Below are 18,981 nucleotides of genomic sequence, written 5' to 3'. Positions count from 1 at the left end.
GACAGACACAGCAATGCATGGACAAATCAACGAAGAAGCAAATTAGCACTCTCTGGGCCTGAGTTGCAAATGTTCTTTAATCTGCCTCTCACAGTGCATTCAGCATTAAAATAACTTAAGTAGCATGATTTAAATGGAATGTTGCACTGGTGAAGGGGTTATGACTGAAACCCAGCTACAAACATGCTTGTTTTGTAATCATGGTGCTTAAATAAAGATTTATATTAAAAAATGAAGAAGGAAGTTGTAACTGGGAGAAATGGAGAGGCAAGGCATATAAGCAATAGAGTGCTTGTGAGTTTTAATCTATATTCTGTTCTAGAACTATAAAATGTCATGTGATCCAGCAATGCCTTGCTTCTAAAACTGGACTTTTAAGAAGGTCCACATCTGAGGCCATATAACTGAATGGTACTAGGGAGGAGTTATGAAAGTTGGAGGAAGTCCTAAAAACCTTGGCAATGGCTAAAAGTTTCTGATTACAAAGTGACCAAAATTAATTCATTATTTATTTATTTATTTATTTATTTATTTATTTATTTATTTATTTATTTTTGTTCTGTGCTTAGAAATCACTCCTGGCTGGCTGAGGGACGACTGGGGATCAAACATAGGTTTTCCATGTTCAAGGCAAATGTGTTACTCACTGTGCTATTGCTCTGGTCCCTCCGTTGGCCGTTCTTTACAGATTTATTTACTGTGTTCTGTGGATTAGGCCATCATATGTCTAGGCCAATATTATATAATTATTTTTAACTTTTAAGAAATTGTCGCAAGCGGTAAGGTGTCTGCCTTGCCCATACTAGCCTATGATGGACCACGGATACCCCGGCCTCCCATATGGTCCCCAAACCAGGAGTAATTTCTTTTTTTTTTTTTTGAATTTTTTTATTTAAACATCTTGATTACAAATATGATTGTGATTTGGTTTCAGTCATGTAAAGAACACCCCCCTTCACCAGTGAAACATTCCCACCACCAATGTCCCAAATCTCCCTCCATCCCATCCCACCCCACCTGTACTCTAGACAGGCTTGTGTTGTGCCTTTAAGGTGTTCCTGGCAGCGTCATCCGTGCTGAATTTCTCAGGCAAAAAAAAGGGGTTGCAAATGTAACAAGTTTAAAAATCCCCACAGGATCCAGAGAGCACAGGGATTAAAGTTCTTGCTTTGCATACAGTCAACCCAGATTTGATCCTCAGCAGGATATTTTACTCAGTACTATATAGCATTCCAGCCATTGCTAGGAGTGACCCCTGAGCACAAAACCAAGAGTAAACCCTGATATCATCTTCAGATTCCTGCAATATGGGATATGATCATTCTAATTATTTACCCAAAGGATTGTGATACTGTAGTTTGTATGTTTGTGTCATTTTGGCTGTATGGAAACCTGTTGGATTCCCCCTGTGATGCTATAACCAGACCACCTGGTTGACAAAACCTTATAGAGCAAAAATAAATTAGGATCTCCTTAAGGTTTTTTGGAGACAGCATTCCTGAGATGGGGAAGAACAATACAGAGGGGTGCCATCTCCTCATGATCAGTGGCTACTACTAATCGGGCTTGACACCAGATTTGTCCCTCCTTTCTCACAGAGAGCTCAGGTTAAGGGAAAGATTACCTGTCAACACTGTGTTGCTCCTGAGGCAGTTCTAAGCCCCAATATTTATGTTTATCTTTTCCCTTGTGTCTCACATGCCTCTACTGTATACCGCCATCTTGCACATATCCCAGCTCTTTTGGTCCTATGTAAGCATTGTTGGAATGGAATAAAGTGTGTCTCTCTCTGGCCATCAGCCTGAGATTCTTTCCCAGTTATCATCTGGGAGAACTTCTTTGGTCCCCAAAACATGGAGAGGACAGAAATCGACTCTCGCTGGCTGACAGGGTTGACACAGAAATTTATATTTTCATTGAGGGTAAAGGAGAACAATTTTTAAAAAGGCGATCTTTGCATATAAAAGGAAGAAAAATGGTAAATATAGAACAAGGCTTCACAAACAGATTGTTTTAGCATATCTTAACTCTCCTGCCTCACTAATGCCGAGTGTCATCTGAATGGTTGGGGATCTGTTCACACCAATGGCTCTTTCCTCTAAACATCAGCAACACTGCAATATTACAGATCCATTAGTAGCTATTGAACAAAGGACTTCAGCTTGGAGGTATGGAGAATAAGGGAAGCTTCAAAAACGCCTAATTTGAAATCACAGCATAGAACCTACCAATTTGCAAGGCTCCCTGCTGCCAAGTAAATAAATATTAAGAAAAATTCAAGTACTTCAAGATTCATAAAACTGCATCAAACCCTCTGCCTCCGAGGAAGCACCTAGTTGGTGTGAGTTATTTCCTTCTTGTCTTAAAGTTTTGTATTTTCTCTAGGAATATTCATATTGGTTTCTGGCCTTCCAGAGATTAAAAACCAGATAAGCTGGACTTAGAGTCAGGGAAAATGCCCTTGCTTATTTTATGTCTTAAATAGCCAAAGGATCTCTTCTCAAATAAAGTTCTTTTCCCCAGACTCTGATGTTAAAATACATGATAATAGAGGCAAATGCCAGTTCAGATATTGCCATTCTTTTTGAAGGTTCTGTAAAACTCAAGACTCTTTTATGTGGATCTGTCATTGAAGAAAGTCTTAACCAGGAAGTAAAATGAGGCCTCCCTGTTTAACATCTGTTCCTCAGCTTGTTTTCCCCAGTAGTACCTTTTAGACTAGCTCCTTGATGTTCTAAATATCTTGTTAAATATTATGCGAGCATTTTAAATTCTGTTGGAGGACCATAAACGGGATTGCCATGATTTTAATGACTGCAGCCTTGCATTCTAATGACCAACTCTGCCATCTGGAAAATTTGGGAGCAAAACCCTAGCTTTGACATCTTGATCTGTCTGGATCTCATTCTGGTCCTATCTCTTCCTCTCACCATCACAACAAGTGTCTCTCACTAGTAGCTAGTAGCCAAACTTCTCTAATTCTCTAGCACCCTAAAATGATGCCATGGATTTGTTCTTCACTAGAAACCATCACAACTTATTTTAAATAGGTGTGTGTGTGTGTGTGTGTGTGTGTGTGTGTGTGTGTGTGTTTCAGTTCCTTGCTGAAATTCCTTCATTGGAATGCCTCATGTAAATGCAGAACAGCACATATTAGCATACATGTCACATTAGGAATAGCATTTTGTAAGAGACAATTCTCCAGTGCAGGTAAAAAGCATAATTAGCATGTTTTTATAGACCCCTGGGGGTGTGGCTTTGTGATAGAGCACTTGCCTTGCATCAATACAGCTGAGAATTTTATCACAAGCATTTCAGAGGCCAGCCCCACACCCTGGCATTACAACTACAAAGGGAAGGGGGAAAATGGCTCAGATACCCAATACCAATCCCAAATTAGTGTTTAGAAAAATAACATGAGTTTACCTTTGTTTACTCCGCTGCTATAAGCAACGTGCCTGGAAGAGAGATGGAGAGAAGGGGCAAAATTAGAAGTAACACCATGCACCTTATATTCTCAAAAGCAAAGCTGCAAGACATACACTCCATTCCCAGCCTAGAACATATGCAATTGTGTTTTTCATTTTTATTTATTTTATTACTCCATCCCCAGCCTAGAACATATGCAATTGTTTTTTTTTTCATTTTATTTATTTATTTATTTATTTATTTATTTATTTATTATTTTTGGGCCACACCTGGTGATGCTCAGAAGTTACTCCTGACTATGCTATCAAAAATTGCTCCTGGCTTAGGGAACCATATGGGATGCCAGGGGATAGAACTGAGGTCCATCTGGGTCATCTGCCTGCAAGTCAAATGCCCTACTGCTGAGCCATCACTCCGGCCCCACAACTGTTTTTTGCAAATGAGTATTTTTATGTAGGTACTGTGGTTCAAAAATATGTCCATAATAAAGTTTCAGGCATTCAGTGTTCTAACACCAATTCTACCACCAGTGTTAACTTCCCTCTACCGGTTGCCCAGTTGAATCCATTCTTAATGGCCCACGGTACTTGGCTGACTTTCTATTTGTACAGAAAGGGATAAAATAAAGCTTTTCCTTTCCTGTTTGATATTAGTGTAGTCAGAGCTCATGTAGCATTTTCTTAGTAAACTCAAAAGGAAGTAAATGGGAATCCCCCCCAACACACACGCACACACACACATACACACACCAATAAACACTTGTTAGAGTCGTGTGCAAAAATGATAGGCAAAGTTCCAAATCCCAAGAGGTTTACTTCTTATATAGAAATGTATAATTTTGGGGGCTGATGGGATAACACAGCAGGTAGGGTGTTTGCCTTGCACATGGCTGACTCAGGTTCGATCTTCAGCAATTCATATTGGTTCCCCAAGCCTGCCAAGAGCAATTTCTGAGCACAGAGCCAGGAGTAACACCTGAGCATTGCTAGGCATGGGCTAAAAACAAAAACAAACAAAAATAACCAACAACAACAACAACAAAAGATATGTATGGTTTCTAAAACTAAAGCCAAAGAATCAGTACTTGCCTTGCATGTGGCCAGTTGGGGTTTGACCCCCCCAACATCACATTTGGTCCCTTGAGCACCGCCAGGAGTAATTCTTGAGCCAAGTGCTAAAACTAACCCTGAGCATCGCTGCATATGGCTCAAACACCAGTCAATAAATCAATAAATAGTAAAACCTACTTATTACATAGAACTAATTTTAGGGTTTTGTTCTTGGTCCTTTTTAGTAATGTGGATTCCTGAGCATAGATATTCCTTTGATCCCCTTTACTCTGAGAAAACCCTAACCTAGAGCTTCAGGGTGACTTTTTCATTCTCAGATCCTGGGAAGGAGGTTTAGTGCATTGGCCACTAGCTGCCACCCAGACAGTGCTCCCAGGGTCTCGAAGCATTACACACTCATGACTATTCAGAGGGTTCTTTGTCTGCTTGGTATTGGTAGTCCACACACACACACACACACACACACACACACACTTCCAGTAGTGCTCAGGAATTACTCCTGGCTCTGCACTCAAGAATGACTCCTGGGAGGATTCAGGGATGCTGGAGATAGAACCCCATTGGCTCTATGCAAGGCAAGTGCCTTATCCCTGTACTGTGGCTCTAGCTCAAGGCCTTCCCTATTTGATTCTCCAAACAGAATATTGTCCTTGCCATGGAATACATTAAACTGAGAAGCTTCTGCACCTGAAAAGAAATAGTGCTCAGGATACAAGAGTCACCCACTGAGTGGGAGAAACTATTCACCCAACACCCTTCAGATAAGGGGCTAATATCCAAAATATACAGGGCACTGACAGAACTTTACAAGAAAAAAACATCTAATCCCATCAAAAAATGGGGAGAAGAAATGAACAGACACTTTGATAAAAAAAAGAAATACAAATGGCCAAAAGGCACATGAAAAAATGCTCCTCGTCACTAATCATCAGGGAGATGCAAATCAAAACAACGATGAGATACCACCTCACACCGCAGAGATTGGCACACATCACAAAGAATGAGAACAATCAGTGCTGGCGGGGATGTGGAGAGAAAGGAACTTTCCCATCCTGAGGTCTTTCTGAATGCCTGGTGATGAGGCACCTGGGCAGGGGCTGAAATGCCACTACTCATGCCAGTATTTCTCTGGTGCTCAAGGACGCCCTCTGTTGTCTTTCTCCTTGAGTGCACTTCACTGGAGCCATTTTTTCGATACTAGGCCAACAAATGCCCATAGCAAGTGTTCAAAAAATTGAATAGGCAGGGCACTTGCCTTGCATGTAGCCGATCTAATTTCAATCCCTGCACCCCAGGCCTATTGGAGTGAATCTCAAGTGCAGAGCTAGGAGCAATCCCTGAGCAGTTCTGGGTTTGTACCCAAAACCAGAAATAAATGCATCTATAAAATTGTTGAGGTGAGGGTCAGAGAGGTAATATGGGAGGTCCTTGCCTTGCATGATGTTGAAGTGACTGCAATGGCAAACCTGGTTCAAATCCCGGCCACTATGATAGTTCCCCAAACACCCTCAGAGGTCACTCTTAGGAATAGTCCCTGAGCACTGTTGAGTGTGGCCCAAACCCTCCACCCTTCCAAATGTTGTGTTACATAAAGTGAGAGTAGGAGCCGGAGAGATAGCACAGCTGCGTTTGCCTTGCAAGCAGCCGACCCAGGACCTAAGGTGGTTGGTTCGAATCCCCGTGTCCCATATGGTCCCCCAGGCCTGCCAGGAGCTATTTCTGAGCAGATAGCCAGGAGTAACCTCTGAGCACCGCTGGGTGTGCCCCCCCCCCAAAAAATAAAATAAAATAAAGTAAGAGTAGAGTCGTTTTCTTTGTCTTGTTTTGTTTTGTTTTGTTTTGGTTTGGTTTGGTTTGGTTTGATTTGGCTTGGAGGCCACACCCGGTGAGGCTACGGATTACTCCAGGCTATGTGCTAAGAAATCGCTCCTGGCTCATAGGACCATATGGGACACTGGGATCAAACCAGGTCCATCCTGGATCTGCCACGTGCAAGGCAAATGCTCTACCACTGTGCTATCACTCCGGCCCCAGGATCGAGTCATTGTTTTCTATTAAACCTTAGGAATCCTTGACCAAAGCATATTTTAAAAATGATTATGATATCTTAGGGTAACCTAGGGATGATAGTGTTAATTTGAGCTGCACAATTCTTGCACCCGGTCAGTGTTTCTTTTCAGGGACTTTGCACTCATTTGCTCTTCACAGAATCAAAAAAGATCCCTTCCCAGCATCCCCTTATGCTTTGTTCCTTTTTTAGTAGAGAAAAAATTTTTTGTTTGTTTTTGGTCCACACCCGGCGGTGCTCAGGGGTCACTCCTGGCTGTCTGCTCAGAAATAGCTCCTGGCAGGCACGGGGGACCATATGGGACGCCAGAATTCGAACCAACCACCTTAGGTCCTGGGTCAGCTGCTTGCAAGGCAAACGCCGCTGTGCTATCTCTCCGGCCCCAGTAGAGAAAATTAGAATAGACATGTAGAAGAGTCAGCCTTATTGCTTGAGACAGATCTGTTATCTTGGATCTTTTTTGGAAAAGCCATCATGTCCTTTTCTTATTATATCCTTATCTTTCATCTTCAATTGCAGGTTTGTATGCAGCTTGGTGTATTATGGCTTAACCCTGAGCGCAGGTGATCTCGGTGGAAATATTTATGCCAATCTGGCTTTGTCTGGCCTCATAGAGATTCCATCTTACCCTCTCTGTATCTACTTGATTAATAGAAAATGGTAAGTATGGATGGCTGTGGAGGGCCCCATGTGGAATACACATACACTCTATTTGCCCAAGTACCTGAATATTCTTTCTCCATGTACCACATCTGTCAAGTCTACATGGGAATTCAAATTCCTAATTGCTAACAGAGAATTCATTTTAATGTAATATTTCTTCAATTGTAGGTTTATAGGTTTTAAATTTTAATATCTCATGTCAAAAGTCATTATCATCTACCTATTCTTTTTGTAATTTAGATTATTCTTTTTAGAATAGTCCAAATATTTAGAACAAAAGAATAGTTTGTATAATTTGTTGGTCTTAGCAGATAGAATTACTGGCTTTCTATAGAGAGAAATCAACTCAACCACTATCATTTATTAATGGGTTCTCACACAAGACAAAGACCTGATGGAAATGACAAGACTTTATTCCCTCTTTCAGATCCACTGGACTTTTTGAGGGAAGATTATATCCTAATTTTGCTACCCTTTTCAGTGGGCACAGTTTTAAAAATACTTCATGAAAGTTCTCTTATAGATAATCCTTCTTTCATGGCTTCCTTATTTAATCCCTGCCCAAGGCATTTTAAAGTCTTGGTGATCCAGGGATCAGTGGCTTATATATTTTATCTTCTCTAGACATCATCACTTCAGCCATGTATAGCCTTCCTTTTGTATGGTGTTTGGTATCATTGGTATAAATTTGGGGGTGTTTGAAAGGGAAGCGTTAGGTGCTGTAAAGTGGAAAGCTTTTCTTTGGGTAATATTCCCAGTTTCTGGTTCTGGCTGCGTATTTGGAAATCTGTCCCCAACTTCCTGTTCCTTTATGCCCTTAGAGCTTTGTGTGCTGATGACCCTGATGTTATTAAGATAACATCTCTGGGAAGGTGGTTCCCAGGTGTTTTGGCCCCCTAATCCCTGTTTATTTTAGCACAGAGGCTGTTACTTGAAGAGTGTTGTTAAATCCAGATTAACTGCATAGTTCAACTCAATGACTGTAGACCCTGTTCTCTCCTGTCTACCTGACCCCTGCCACACCAGAGTCTCGATCACAGCTTGATATTGAGGGGAGAGTCCACAGAGGGAAGTGGACAGTCCTAATCTGAAACTGGTCTTAGCCACAAGTTCTGGCCATGGCTAGAACCATTGACTTTCCTCAATATGTGGACCTATTCTTAAAGTTGGCATTAGAAACTTCCTCTGGCAAAATCTCTATGATAATTACAAGTGATATTGATGTTCCTAATCGTTGGATTAATCATCCTTCTCCCTAAACTATATGGCATATCATCCTTCACCTTCAGGCTTGATGGCTTTCATTTTTCCATGTCAAAAGCCCATCTGGTCATGAAGAATTTCTAGAGAGACCCTTAACCTTAACCTTTTCTCCACCATGGGGGTGGTTGTCCTATCTTCCCAATAAATACTGTGGTCCCACCAGTCTCTTATCTCACTCCACATGGTGAGAAAGGTCCACGGATCCATATTCCATTTGTCTCCAGCCTGGTTTGTATTATTTTTTACAGTGACCCTGACCCACTCCTGTTTCCCCTTTTACAGCGTGTGGATTTATTCACACCTAACTTTGTAGGTTGCAGCTCTTTATGAAAACAGACTTGTGGGTCAGAGCAATAATACAGTTGGTAGGATGCTTGCTTGCAGATGGCCGAATTGGGTTCAATTCCCAGCATTCCATATGGTCCCCAAGCCATGCCAAGAGTGATCCTTGAGTAAAGAGCCAGGAATAAGTCCACTAAACATCACTGGGAGTGCCCCCAAACAAAACAAAACAGTCTTGTTCATGTTGACAACTCTCTTCCAAGTCTAAAAAAGAGTTCTTTCTCCCTGTATAGTGCCCAATGTTTTACTCACCAACAAGAAAGGTGGGATTTGTTTTCTCTACTTCTGCTTTTTAAAAAAAATGCAGGAAGGTTATCTCATAGCATTTAATATTTTCTGAAGATTCCAGTAATGATCAGTGCTGGACATTTCCATTCTGTCTGTCACATTCTCCATCTCATTCAGATATAGGTTATAATAGTGTCTGCCTTATGGTTATTAACAGTTAATAATTCAATTTATCAGTTGACAGTTTGAAAGCATGGCACACAGGGAGAGAGCTATGAAGAGTCTGTGCTCTCTTCTTCACCAATCTCACCCAACAATTTAATCATACCCCTTCATACATTTTTCTTTGTTTTGTGCTGGCTTTTATTTTAGACATCTCGGCCAGTCACAGTCGAGGCATCTGGAAAATGAAACGGAGGACACCGAATAAGAAAGGTTGGGGGAAAGAGCAGATGCATAACATTCTCAAGAGACCTGTGTAATTTTTTTTCCATTGTTCAGGTTCGGTCGGAAGCGGACATTGGCCATGTTTCTGTGCCTAGGAGGGCTGGCTTGTCTTATTGTCATGTTTCTTCCAGAAAAGAAAGGTATGCTTTTCAAATTTCTATGTAAGGGTTGTGAACAGCACTTTTAGTACAATGAAGCTCACTAGAGGAGAGAGATTACCATATGCCATGCTTCATTTCTATGATTGCATATTATTTAGCAATTGTGTGGGGCCATAATGGGCCAGATTCTTTCCATTGCCTAAACTGTTCTCTGGGTGAATAATGTGCTTGGAGGTGCACTATTAATTCTTTCAGGCGATTAAGTTACCATCTGGGGTGGCTGGAATATGCTACTGATAATGTTAGGGTTGTTTATATGATGGGAATGGTACTAAAAGAAACTCTCTCCAAGGCTTCAGATCATGCTCTGTTTGGCTTCTCCCCAGAATGCAGGGCAGAACTGTTGCAGGGCAGGGAAGAACTGTTGCAGAACCCCCCAGTACCTCTGTCAATACCTCTAAGGTACCCCCAGAAGGAATAACAAGAGCCATAGAGTCACACTGTTGATTATACCTAGCACTGTCTCAGTTTCATGTCAGTTGAGAATAAAACTTGTCTTTGGGAAATTTTGCATTTCTATGTGTTTGTGGATTGACTCTACAATACACAGCTTCCGAAAACATTTTTCTTGCACCTTGGTGTTTTGGCACTAAGTCCCTTAGGGTTACTAGATAGAGTTCTGGAGACTGTTGTTTTGGGTGGATTTTGGTGGGGAGGGTCTCACAACTGGCAGTGCTCAGGGGATACTTCTGCCTCTGCATTCAGGAATTACTCCTGGCAGTGCTCAGGTGACCATATGGGATGCCAGGGAACAAATCCAGGTTGCCGTATGTAAGTAAGTGCCTTATCTGCTGTACTATTGCTCCAGCCCTAGGGATTGTGGTTCTAATAATAGTCTTCCACCAGAAGTGGCCCCTAACAAGCTCTGCTGCTGGGGCCTTAGAACAACAAAAGGCCACTTCAGGTGACTTTGGGGTTTGCTAGAGCCCCATAATGGAGCTTTCACATTGGGCGGAAGACATAGCGAGATGTTTCTATGAAGTTTTAATACTCGCTGGAAATGTAGCTGAAGAATGTATTTTCTTTTTTTTTTTTTTTTTTTTCACTCTGGCCCCCCCTTTATTTATTTACCAGTATTTTTATTTTTGGGTCACACTCGGAGGCACTCAATGGTTATTCAAGAATGTATTTTCTATCAGTGCATATCATGTATAGAAAGTTCTTCATATAATTGTTTCTCCTGGACATACAGTTGCACCTGGGTCTCTTCAAGACTTCAAGAACTTGATTTGATGTTCTTCTCCTACTCTGCATCCACTGGGGTCCCATTTAAGGCCCAGAGTCCTCTTTAAGTTCAGATTGGGGGTTGTTCAATTGATTTTTGGGTCACACCCAGCAATGCTCAGGGGTTTACTCCTGGCTCTGCACTCAGAAGTCACTCCTGGCAAACACAGGGGATCATACGGGATGCCAAGATTTGAACCAGGGTATGTCCTGTGTTAGCCATGTGCAAGGCAAATGCCTTCCGCTATGCTATGGTGGAAATTTTATTCAATATTTAGAATGGTCTTACTATGACTTTCATGACATCAGGAATACTAGCAAATTCAGTTAACTTGGCCTATTTCTTATTCTTCATGGGCTGGTAGATATTAAGTACCCTGTTCTTTTTCTTGAGGTAGTAATCAGAGTATGAAATATAGTAATCATAGTATAAAATAATACAAAGCAGTACTTATAGCTGCAAGCTCAAGTCACTGAGCTTACAATTTCAAAACATTCTAGCCTTAGATTTAGCAGTTTGCTGTTTAATAGATGATTTGGGAATTCATTGATTTCTACCCACAATAGTCCAATGTCTAACATAGAAAAAATATCTTTTTTTTTTTTTTTGGTTTTTGGGCCACACCCGTTTGATGCTCAGGGGTTACTCCTGGCTATGTGCTCAGAAATCGCCCCTGGCTTGGGGGGACCATATGGGACGCCGGGGGATCGAACCGTGGTCCTTCCTTGGCTAGCGCTTGCAAGGCAGACACCTTACCTCCAGCGCCACCTACCCGGCCCAGAAAAAATATCTTAATGCTACTACAAACACCTGTTGCATGACACTTTGTGAACCAAGCTAATTGCATTCAGTCTTTCTTTGTTGTGTGTGTGTGTGTGTCCTCCAGGAAACCCCCTGAGGACAGTCCACAGAGCCATTTCTACAATAACTCAAAGTGGAGCAGATGTGTGGGTCCCATCAGGAACCACCCTCACTCTCTGCCCACTTACCATCTGGGGAAAGAGCAGGTGGCACCCTTTGCCAAAGGTGCCCCTTGGTGGACACCAAGAAAGAAATACAGAACAGCCTATCATTCACAAGCCAAAAATGTGCCTCAGGGACATGATACCAATTTTATATTTAGAAAAGTTGAGGTCTTGTCTAATTCTTCGGATTTCCAGGGAAAGAAATTCCATAAGGCCCCTTAGCAAATTGCTTCTATTTTTAATAGCCATTAGAATGTTAAAATGATCCTCTTCTACTATATCTCAGCCCATTTCTTTTCATTATATTCATCACTAGAGAGAGAGAAAGAACAGATGGTCACCCCCATTTTTTTTGCATAATCCTTTCTATACTTGTAGAGAGTCATCTAACTGTGCCTGAATGTTCTCTTTATTGAGCTAAAAACATTTGTTTAAACTTTCCTTGAATCTCTCACATTTAGCATTAAATATTTGGATGGTTTTCTTTTAGATATCATTTTATTTCAAAGCTCAGATATTTAAGCTATGTAATACAAATTCGAAGAAGTACGTGGTTGGAGGCCTAGTACTGAGAAAAATTCTACTTGCTTCTTGTGTGACTTGAAAATCACTTGTTCTCTTACTGCTTTTTATACTCATTTCCCCTCTACTAAACATGAATTCATTCTCATCTTCCTGCTAACTTATATCCCCCTGTTTTGCCCATTACTTTTAATATCTATATATGATTTTGGCCTCTGCCTGATACACAGACATCAAGTGTGTTCTAAATAATATTTTCTTCTTATTTTAAACTTTATTTATTTATTGCTTGGTTGGTTGGTTGATTGGTTGGTTTTTGGGCTACACCCAGTGATATTCAGGGGTTACTCCTGGCTCTGCTCTCAGAAATCGCCCCTGGCAGGCAGAGGGGCCATATAGAATGTTGGGAATCGAACAGCAAGGCAAATGCCCTACTGCTATGCTATCTCTCCAGCCCCTAAACAATATTTTCAGAAAACAGATTGCTTTGGCATTCCTTGGATTTGCTATTTAATTTGACAGAAATATCTTGACCCATATAAAATGGTGCACCATTGGCTTTTAATGTTCTACCCTAACACTCAGGTCCCAAGTGAACATTAAACCCCTAACCCACCTTTTCCTCCAGGTTGCTCATCCAGCCTTTTACCTCATCCCTGGTTTTTGCTTGAAGAACCCTAAATAAATCAAATGCTGACTTCCTTTATGTGCCCCCATTTATGTGCAATATAATGCCAGTGCTGTGATAGGATATATTATTCTTCTATTAGTAATAAATTGTCCAAGGTGACAGAATAGTTAAGATGTGGACCTGGGGTTTAGATTTCACATCTTCTTGATTCTTTTTTTTTTTTTTTGGTTTGTTCTTTGGCTTGGGGTTCAAATCCAGTGACGCTCAGGGGTTACTCCTGGTTAGGCACTCAAAAATCACTCCTGGCTTGGGAGACCATGTGGGACACCAGGGATCGAACAGCAGTCCATTCTAGGTTAGCCATATGCAAGGCAAACACCCTACCACTGCACCACCCCTCTGGCCCCTGATTCTTAACCCAGTCTCTGAGGACACTTTTTACCCTTGTGGCATTCAAGGATCCTCAAGTGTGCACTGTACCTGGGAAAGCTGTAATCTTAGAGGTGAGTGGCTGCTTTTCATTGCTGATGGAGCAACGTGATGGAATCTGGCCTGGCTCTGACTCTGAACTGTCAGGATAGTGCTGACCTCTGTGGCCCAAAGGCTGAGGGTGACCTGTCAGAGCATTTGAGTGATAAGGAAGATCCGATTTCTGGTGAAGATGTAGCCTTAGACTTGGCTCCAGTGCTGCACTGAGTGCTTGCTGCCCTCTCATTCTTTAGTCAAGTGACTAGAAATCAAATGACTTATCTCATCCTTGCTAGACAAAGGATATGGTGCCTCAACAGGACCTAATCCCTGACTTCACAAAACTTGAAATCTAGTGAGGAAAAGAAATTATTTTTTTAAAAAACGCAGAATGGGAACCAGAGTGATAGCACAGTGGTAGGACGTTTGTCTTGCACACGGCTGCCCAGGATGGACCTGGGGTCAATCTCCAGTGTCCCATATGGCCCCCCCAAGCCAGGATTGATTTCTGAGCACATAGCTAGGAGTCACAGGGTATGGCACAAAAACCAAAAAAAAAAAAATGCAGGATGGGGGAGTCATAGGGGAAGATAATATGACAGTTAGGATGCTTGCTTTGCATGTGGCCCACTAGAATTTTATCCTTGGCCCCCTATATGTTCCCCACGTCCATCAGGAACATGATCTCTGAGTTCAAATCCAGCAAGTTAAGTAAACCCTGAGAACAGCCATTATAGCCCCTACCACCACCACCAATGAATAAATAAATAAATAACAAAAAGCAAAAAATAAGACCCAATAAAAGGGCAGAAGCATTATGAAAATGGACAACAAAATGCTTTGGATACTTTTAACTTCAGTCCCAAGAATAACAGAGACCAGCTAATCTCTTGCTGCAAGCAATTATAAAACCAGACAAACTATAAGAAGTGGGCATTTCTGACATGGAACAGTAGGCTTCAGAGTTAGTCAGTGACCCTGAGAGATGGGAAGTATTCATCAGAGACTGTCCAAACTCAGTTTCCCAGGAACAGTGCAGAGGAGGGACTCTGAAAGCTCTGCTCAAGTTTGCAAAACCCAGGAAGCCATGACTGAAATTTTCTGGGCCAAGTAGTGGAGAAAAATAGAAGTCCATGAGGAAGATTCCCCGATAGCTGAGAATGGGACTCCCTCTCTTCACCTTCTTAGTGGTCTGCCTGTGCATTCAGGGAGATTGTAAGGCCAGGGAGAAGCCACAAAGAAAAGTTAGACACAATGATCCTTTGAGGCACAACTTTTGTTGGCCTCAGCCCAAAATGAAGTAACAGGAGAAACCTCCTGCTTAAAGTCATCCTAGTCTAAGGGCTGTTTGTTGTGCCCCTAAAATGCATTTACCTTTTTTTTTGGGGGGGGGTGAAGAATTTGAGCCATATTTAAAGTGCTCAGAAGCTAGTCCTGGGTATGTACTCAAGAGATTATATGTAGTGTCTAGGACTTGAACCAGGATGGCCATCATAGCTACCACAAAGTGCAGGGTATTGACATGTGCTTCGCATGCAGCAGACCTTGGTTCAGTCCATCTTCTGGGCTTTGAATATCACTGAGTTTAGCCCAAAACCGATGAAAATTTGAAAAATTGGGGCTGAAGCAGCACCCTATAATGAACAGGGTGTTTGTCTCATACACGGCTGACCCAGGACAGGAAGGATCTGGTTTCAATCCCCAGCGTCCCATACAGTACCCTGAGCTTGCCAGGAGTGATTTCTGAGTGCAGAGCCAGGAGTAACCTCTGAGAGCCACTGGGTGTGGCCCAACAACCCCAATTTTTTTTTCAAAAACTGAAGAAAACTTCAAACATAAATTCCATTAAGAAATGGAAAAGGAGGGCCCGGAGAGATAGCACAGCGGCGTTTGCCTTGCAAGCAGCCGATCCAGGACCAAAGGTGGTTGGTTCGAATCCCAGTGTCCCATATGGTCCCCCGTGCCTGCCAGGAGCTATTTCTGAGCAGACATCCAGGAGTAACCCCTGAGCACCGCCGGGTGTGACCCAAAAACCAAAAAAAAAAAAAAAAAAGAAATGGAAAAGGAATTAGGAAGGTAGCTCAATGGAACAAATGATAGAACCCCATGCTTTTTTTTGTTTGTTTGTTTGTTTATTTTTTTATTTTGAGGTCACATCTGGTGACAGGTTATTTCTAGCTATGCTCTCAAAAATCATTCTTGGCTTTGGGGGACCATTTGGGACTCTGGGAATCTAACTCCTGGGTCAGCCACATGCAAGGTAAATGCCCTACCCCTGTGCTATCTTTCAAGCCCCAACCCCACATTTTATTTCTGGCACTTCGTGGTCTACTGAACACTGCTGAATGTAGACCTCAAAAAACCTATTGAGATATAATAGGGACAAGAGAGATATTTCAGCAAATAGACATTTGCCTTGCACATGGCAGTCCTGAGCATGGTCCTCATAACTACACTTTGTCCCTGACAGTCTCCAGGTGTGATCCCTGAGCCTAAAACCAGATTTAAGCCTTAGCACTGCCAAGGGAGACTCAAAAAGCAACAAAGAAAAAAAATGCAACAATCCTGAATGTGTGTAGAGCTAGAAACAGGTCCACATACATGAAGCAAAAGTAGACCTGACAGGAGAAAAAAAGTACAAAGTAGTGACCAGATATTTTAATATTTCTCTGTTGGTAGCTGATTAAAAATAACTAAAGATCTGGAAATGTAATTTGTGAAAAAGATCAACCTGAATTTTGTGGAATAGTCTATCTTTATTTTTCTAAATTACTTTAGACTTACTCCTGACTGTGCTCAGGGATTGCTTTTGTCAAACTTTAGGCCCCAGACAGGTGCCCAGGGATTGAACTCATGTCATCTAAGTACAAGGCTAACACTCTATCCGCTGTACTATTGCTCTAGCCCCAAAATATTTTTAGTTAAGGTAAAACATATAGAAGTTTGTGGAATGCAGTTAAAGCAGAGCTTATGGACATTGCATAATTTTTAAAATTCTGAAAAACAGGATGTTTTCAGAGTTAGGAATTTAGCCCCAACCTGGAGCACTTGCAGAGAATGTGAAAAGCATGACTTAATCCCCCACCATAAAAACAAACAAACAAACACCAGTCTAAGTAAATGTTCTAAGACTCCACTCGAATATTTTCTTAGTTTTTCCTAAGAAAATTAAAAATGAGACCATGGATATCATTCAAAAGGCTGAGCACATGCTTCGTATGGAGGAGGCCTGGGTTCTAGCAATGGCCCCACCTGGTTTCCAAGTACTGTCAGGAGCAATGGCAAGACACCATGCAAGGACTAGCTTTTGAGCACTGCTTGTGTGGCCCCCAAACATCTGCCTCCTCCCCCCCCCCCGAGAAATAAAAAGGAAAGAAAATGGTAAATCAAACATGAAGGAAAAATATGTAAGTATAAAACACATCAATGGAAGTTAAAACAAAATTTAAATAGAGGCCCAGTGGTACCAGAACACATTAGCACAGCTGGTAGGGGTAGGGCACTTGACTTCCATGCAGTTACCTGGGTTCAATCCCTTGCATCCCATATGGTCCCCCAACACTGCCAGAAGAGATTTCCGAGCAAAGAGCCAGCAGTGACCCCTGAGCACTGCCAAGTGTGACCCCAAAACAAAAACAAAGCAAAACAAAACAAAACAGAATGAGCCCAAGAGATAACACAGAGGTTAAGGCTCTTGCCTTGTATGCAGCTAACTCTGGTTGAATCCCTGCCATTATATATGTTCCCTCATGCACCTCTAAGAATAATTAGCTTCTGAAATGTAGAGCCAGGAGTAATTCCTGAGCACCACTGCATGTGGCCTAACCCCCACCTCCTAAAAATTTAGATTAAAGTTTTCTGTAGGATTTACATAAAAAAGACAATATGTTATTAAAATCGAAATGATGTATAGCTAATGGGACAAATTGAATATGCCATGTGCTGTAAATAGTCATTTGGCTCATTATATGTTTTTAAGAGGGACTGAGATTTTATTCTGGAATGGGGTATATTATATGTCTTTCTCTTTAGACCTTTAGAGAGAATGAAAGCAGTTTCTTTTCACTTCCATTAATCTTTCTTGTAGTCCCTCCACTTACTTATTCCATGAAATGGAGTGAGTCCCTCTTTGCACCCTGTTATGGAGGTAGGTGTTCTGAAGGACCCAAGTACAAACAAGAAGTCAGTCTTGGCCTGAGGTACTTAAAAGCTATTCTGGAAAAGCAGACAAGATAGAAATACAAAGCTTTTTTGAAAAAAAAATTTATTAATATCTTTATTTAAACACCTTGATTACAAACATGATTGGAGTTAGGTTTCAGTCATGTAAAGAACACCCCCCTTCACCAGTGCACCATTCCCATCACCAATGTCTCGAGTCTCCCCTTTTTAAGAGAGTATCTGCAGCATTCTAGTTGGTTGGATCAGCAAAGATGGCCAAAGGAGAGGTTGTTGCCTCTAAGTTATTTAAGGGATGAGAATTTTGCATGCTGTCCTAGGAAGAGACAAATGAGCATATTCTATTTGGAAGAAATGTCAAGGAGACTGAAAGGCAATTACTTTGGTGATTAGGACATCACTGATGACCTTCACGACTAGAAGTTTCAGAAGCAGATGGCATTAGAAGCCAGAGATATCAAGTTAGTAGGAGCAGTAGAGCGAGTGGAGAGTGGCCACTCATTAGAGTTATTTGATTGTTCAGGGGCAAAGGCCAACAGTCTTTTCCCCATCAAGAGAATGTTTTCCTCACCAGGAGAAAAATGTTCTCTGAAGGCAAAGTTTACTGGCTTATTGGAGGGGACAGGTTTAATAGATTTGAAAGGGAATAATTATTTAAGATCCCAAAAAGAATAACCATCATAAAGAAAAGACCCACAGACTATTTCCCATATTTTTGAGAGGCAAATGAAGTGGCACAAAGTATATTTGTATATCTGATATAAAAATGCTACATGAATTAACTCATTGGTGAGGCTATAGCTCAGGATTGGCAAGGGGACCTGGATTTGATTTCCAAATTATAAATTAAAAAAAAGGAAAGGAAAGAAACAGAATTCTGGTTAGTAATTCAAATAAAAAATTGAGGTGGAAATATTAGTATCTATTTTCAGAGTCCCATCTTGAAATTATTATTGTTATGGGCTTATTCCCTACTCTGACAACAAAAGCCCAAGAAATACAAAATAAAGATCATTTGGGGGCCTCTTCTTGGCCCCAGACTTGCACACTTCATGGGCCAAAGTTTTTCACCATTTTACACCATTGCTTGTCCACCTGTGTTGAATGAGAAGTTGGTAGCAAGAAGAAACAAGTACAACCTTGATAGCCACAGCAGATTGATTTCAGTGAAGTGTTTTTACACCTGAAAAAATTTTCAGGAGCTGAGAGGATTCAGGAATAATGACAAGTTTAATCACAAAATGATAAACCCTGTGTAAGATTCGACTGGAATGGCCAAAACATCTAGAAAGAGTTGTATGTATTTGTGTGGTGGATGTA

At 41.4% G+C, this 18,981-nt stretch overlaps 1 protein-coding gene across 1 annotated transcript in view; it reads left to right on the top strand.

Annotated features, from left to right (window-relative positions):
• SLC22A15 (solute carrier family 22 member 15) overlaps window positions 1-18,981 on the top strand; it is a 91,108-nt gene that overhangs the window by 65,762 nt on the left and 6,365 nt on the right. Inside the window, exons 7-8 of the mRNA XM_049765976.1 lie at window positions 7,087-7,227; window positions 9,565-9,650. Coding sequence (XP_049621933.1) covers window positions 7,087-7,227; window positions 9,565-9,650 — 227 coding nt within the window. The remainder of the gene's footprint in view (window positions 1-7,086; window positions 7,228-9,564; window positions 9,651-18,981) is intronic.

Source organism: Suncus etruscus, chromosome 19 (assembly GCF_024139225.1).
Source record: "Suncus etruscus isolate mSunEtr1 chromosome 19, mSunEtr1.pri.cur, whole genome shotgun sequence".
Lineage (NCBI taxonomy): Eukaryota > Metazoa > Chordata > Mammalia > Eulipotyphla > Soricidae > Suncus > Suncus etruscus.
This window is presented reverse-complemented; position numbering and strand designations above follow the sequence as displayed.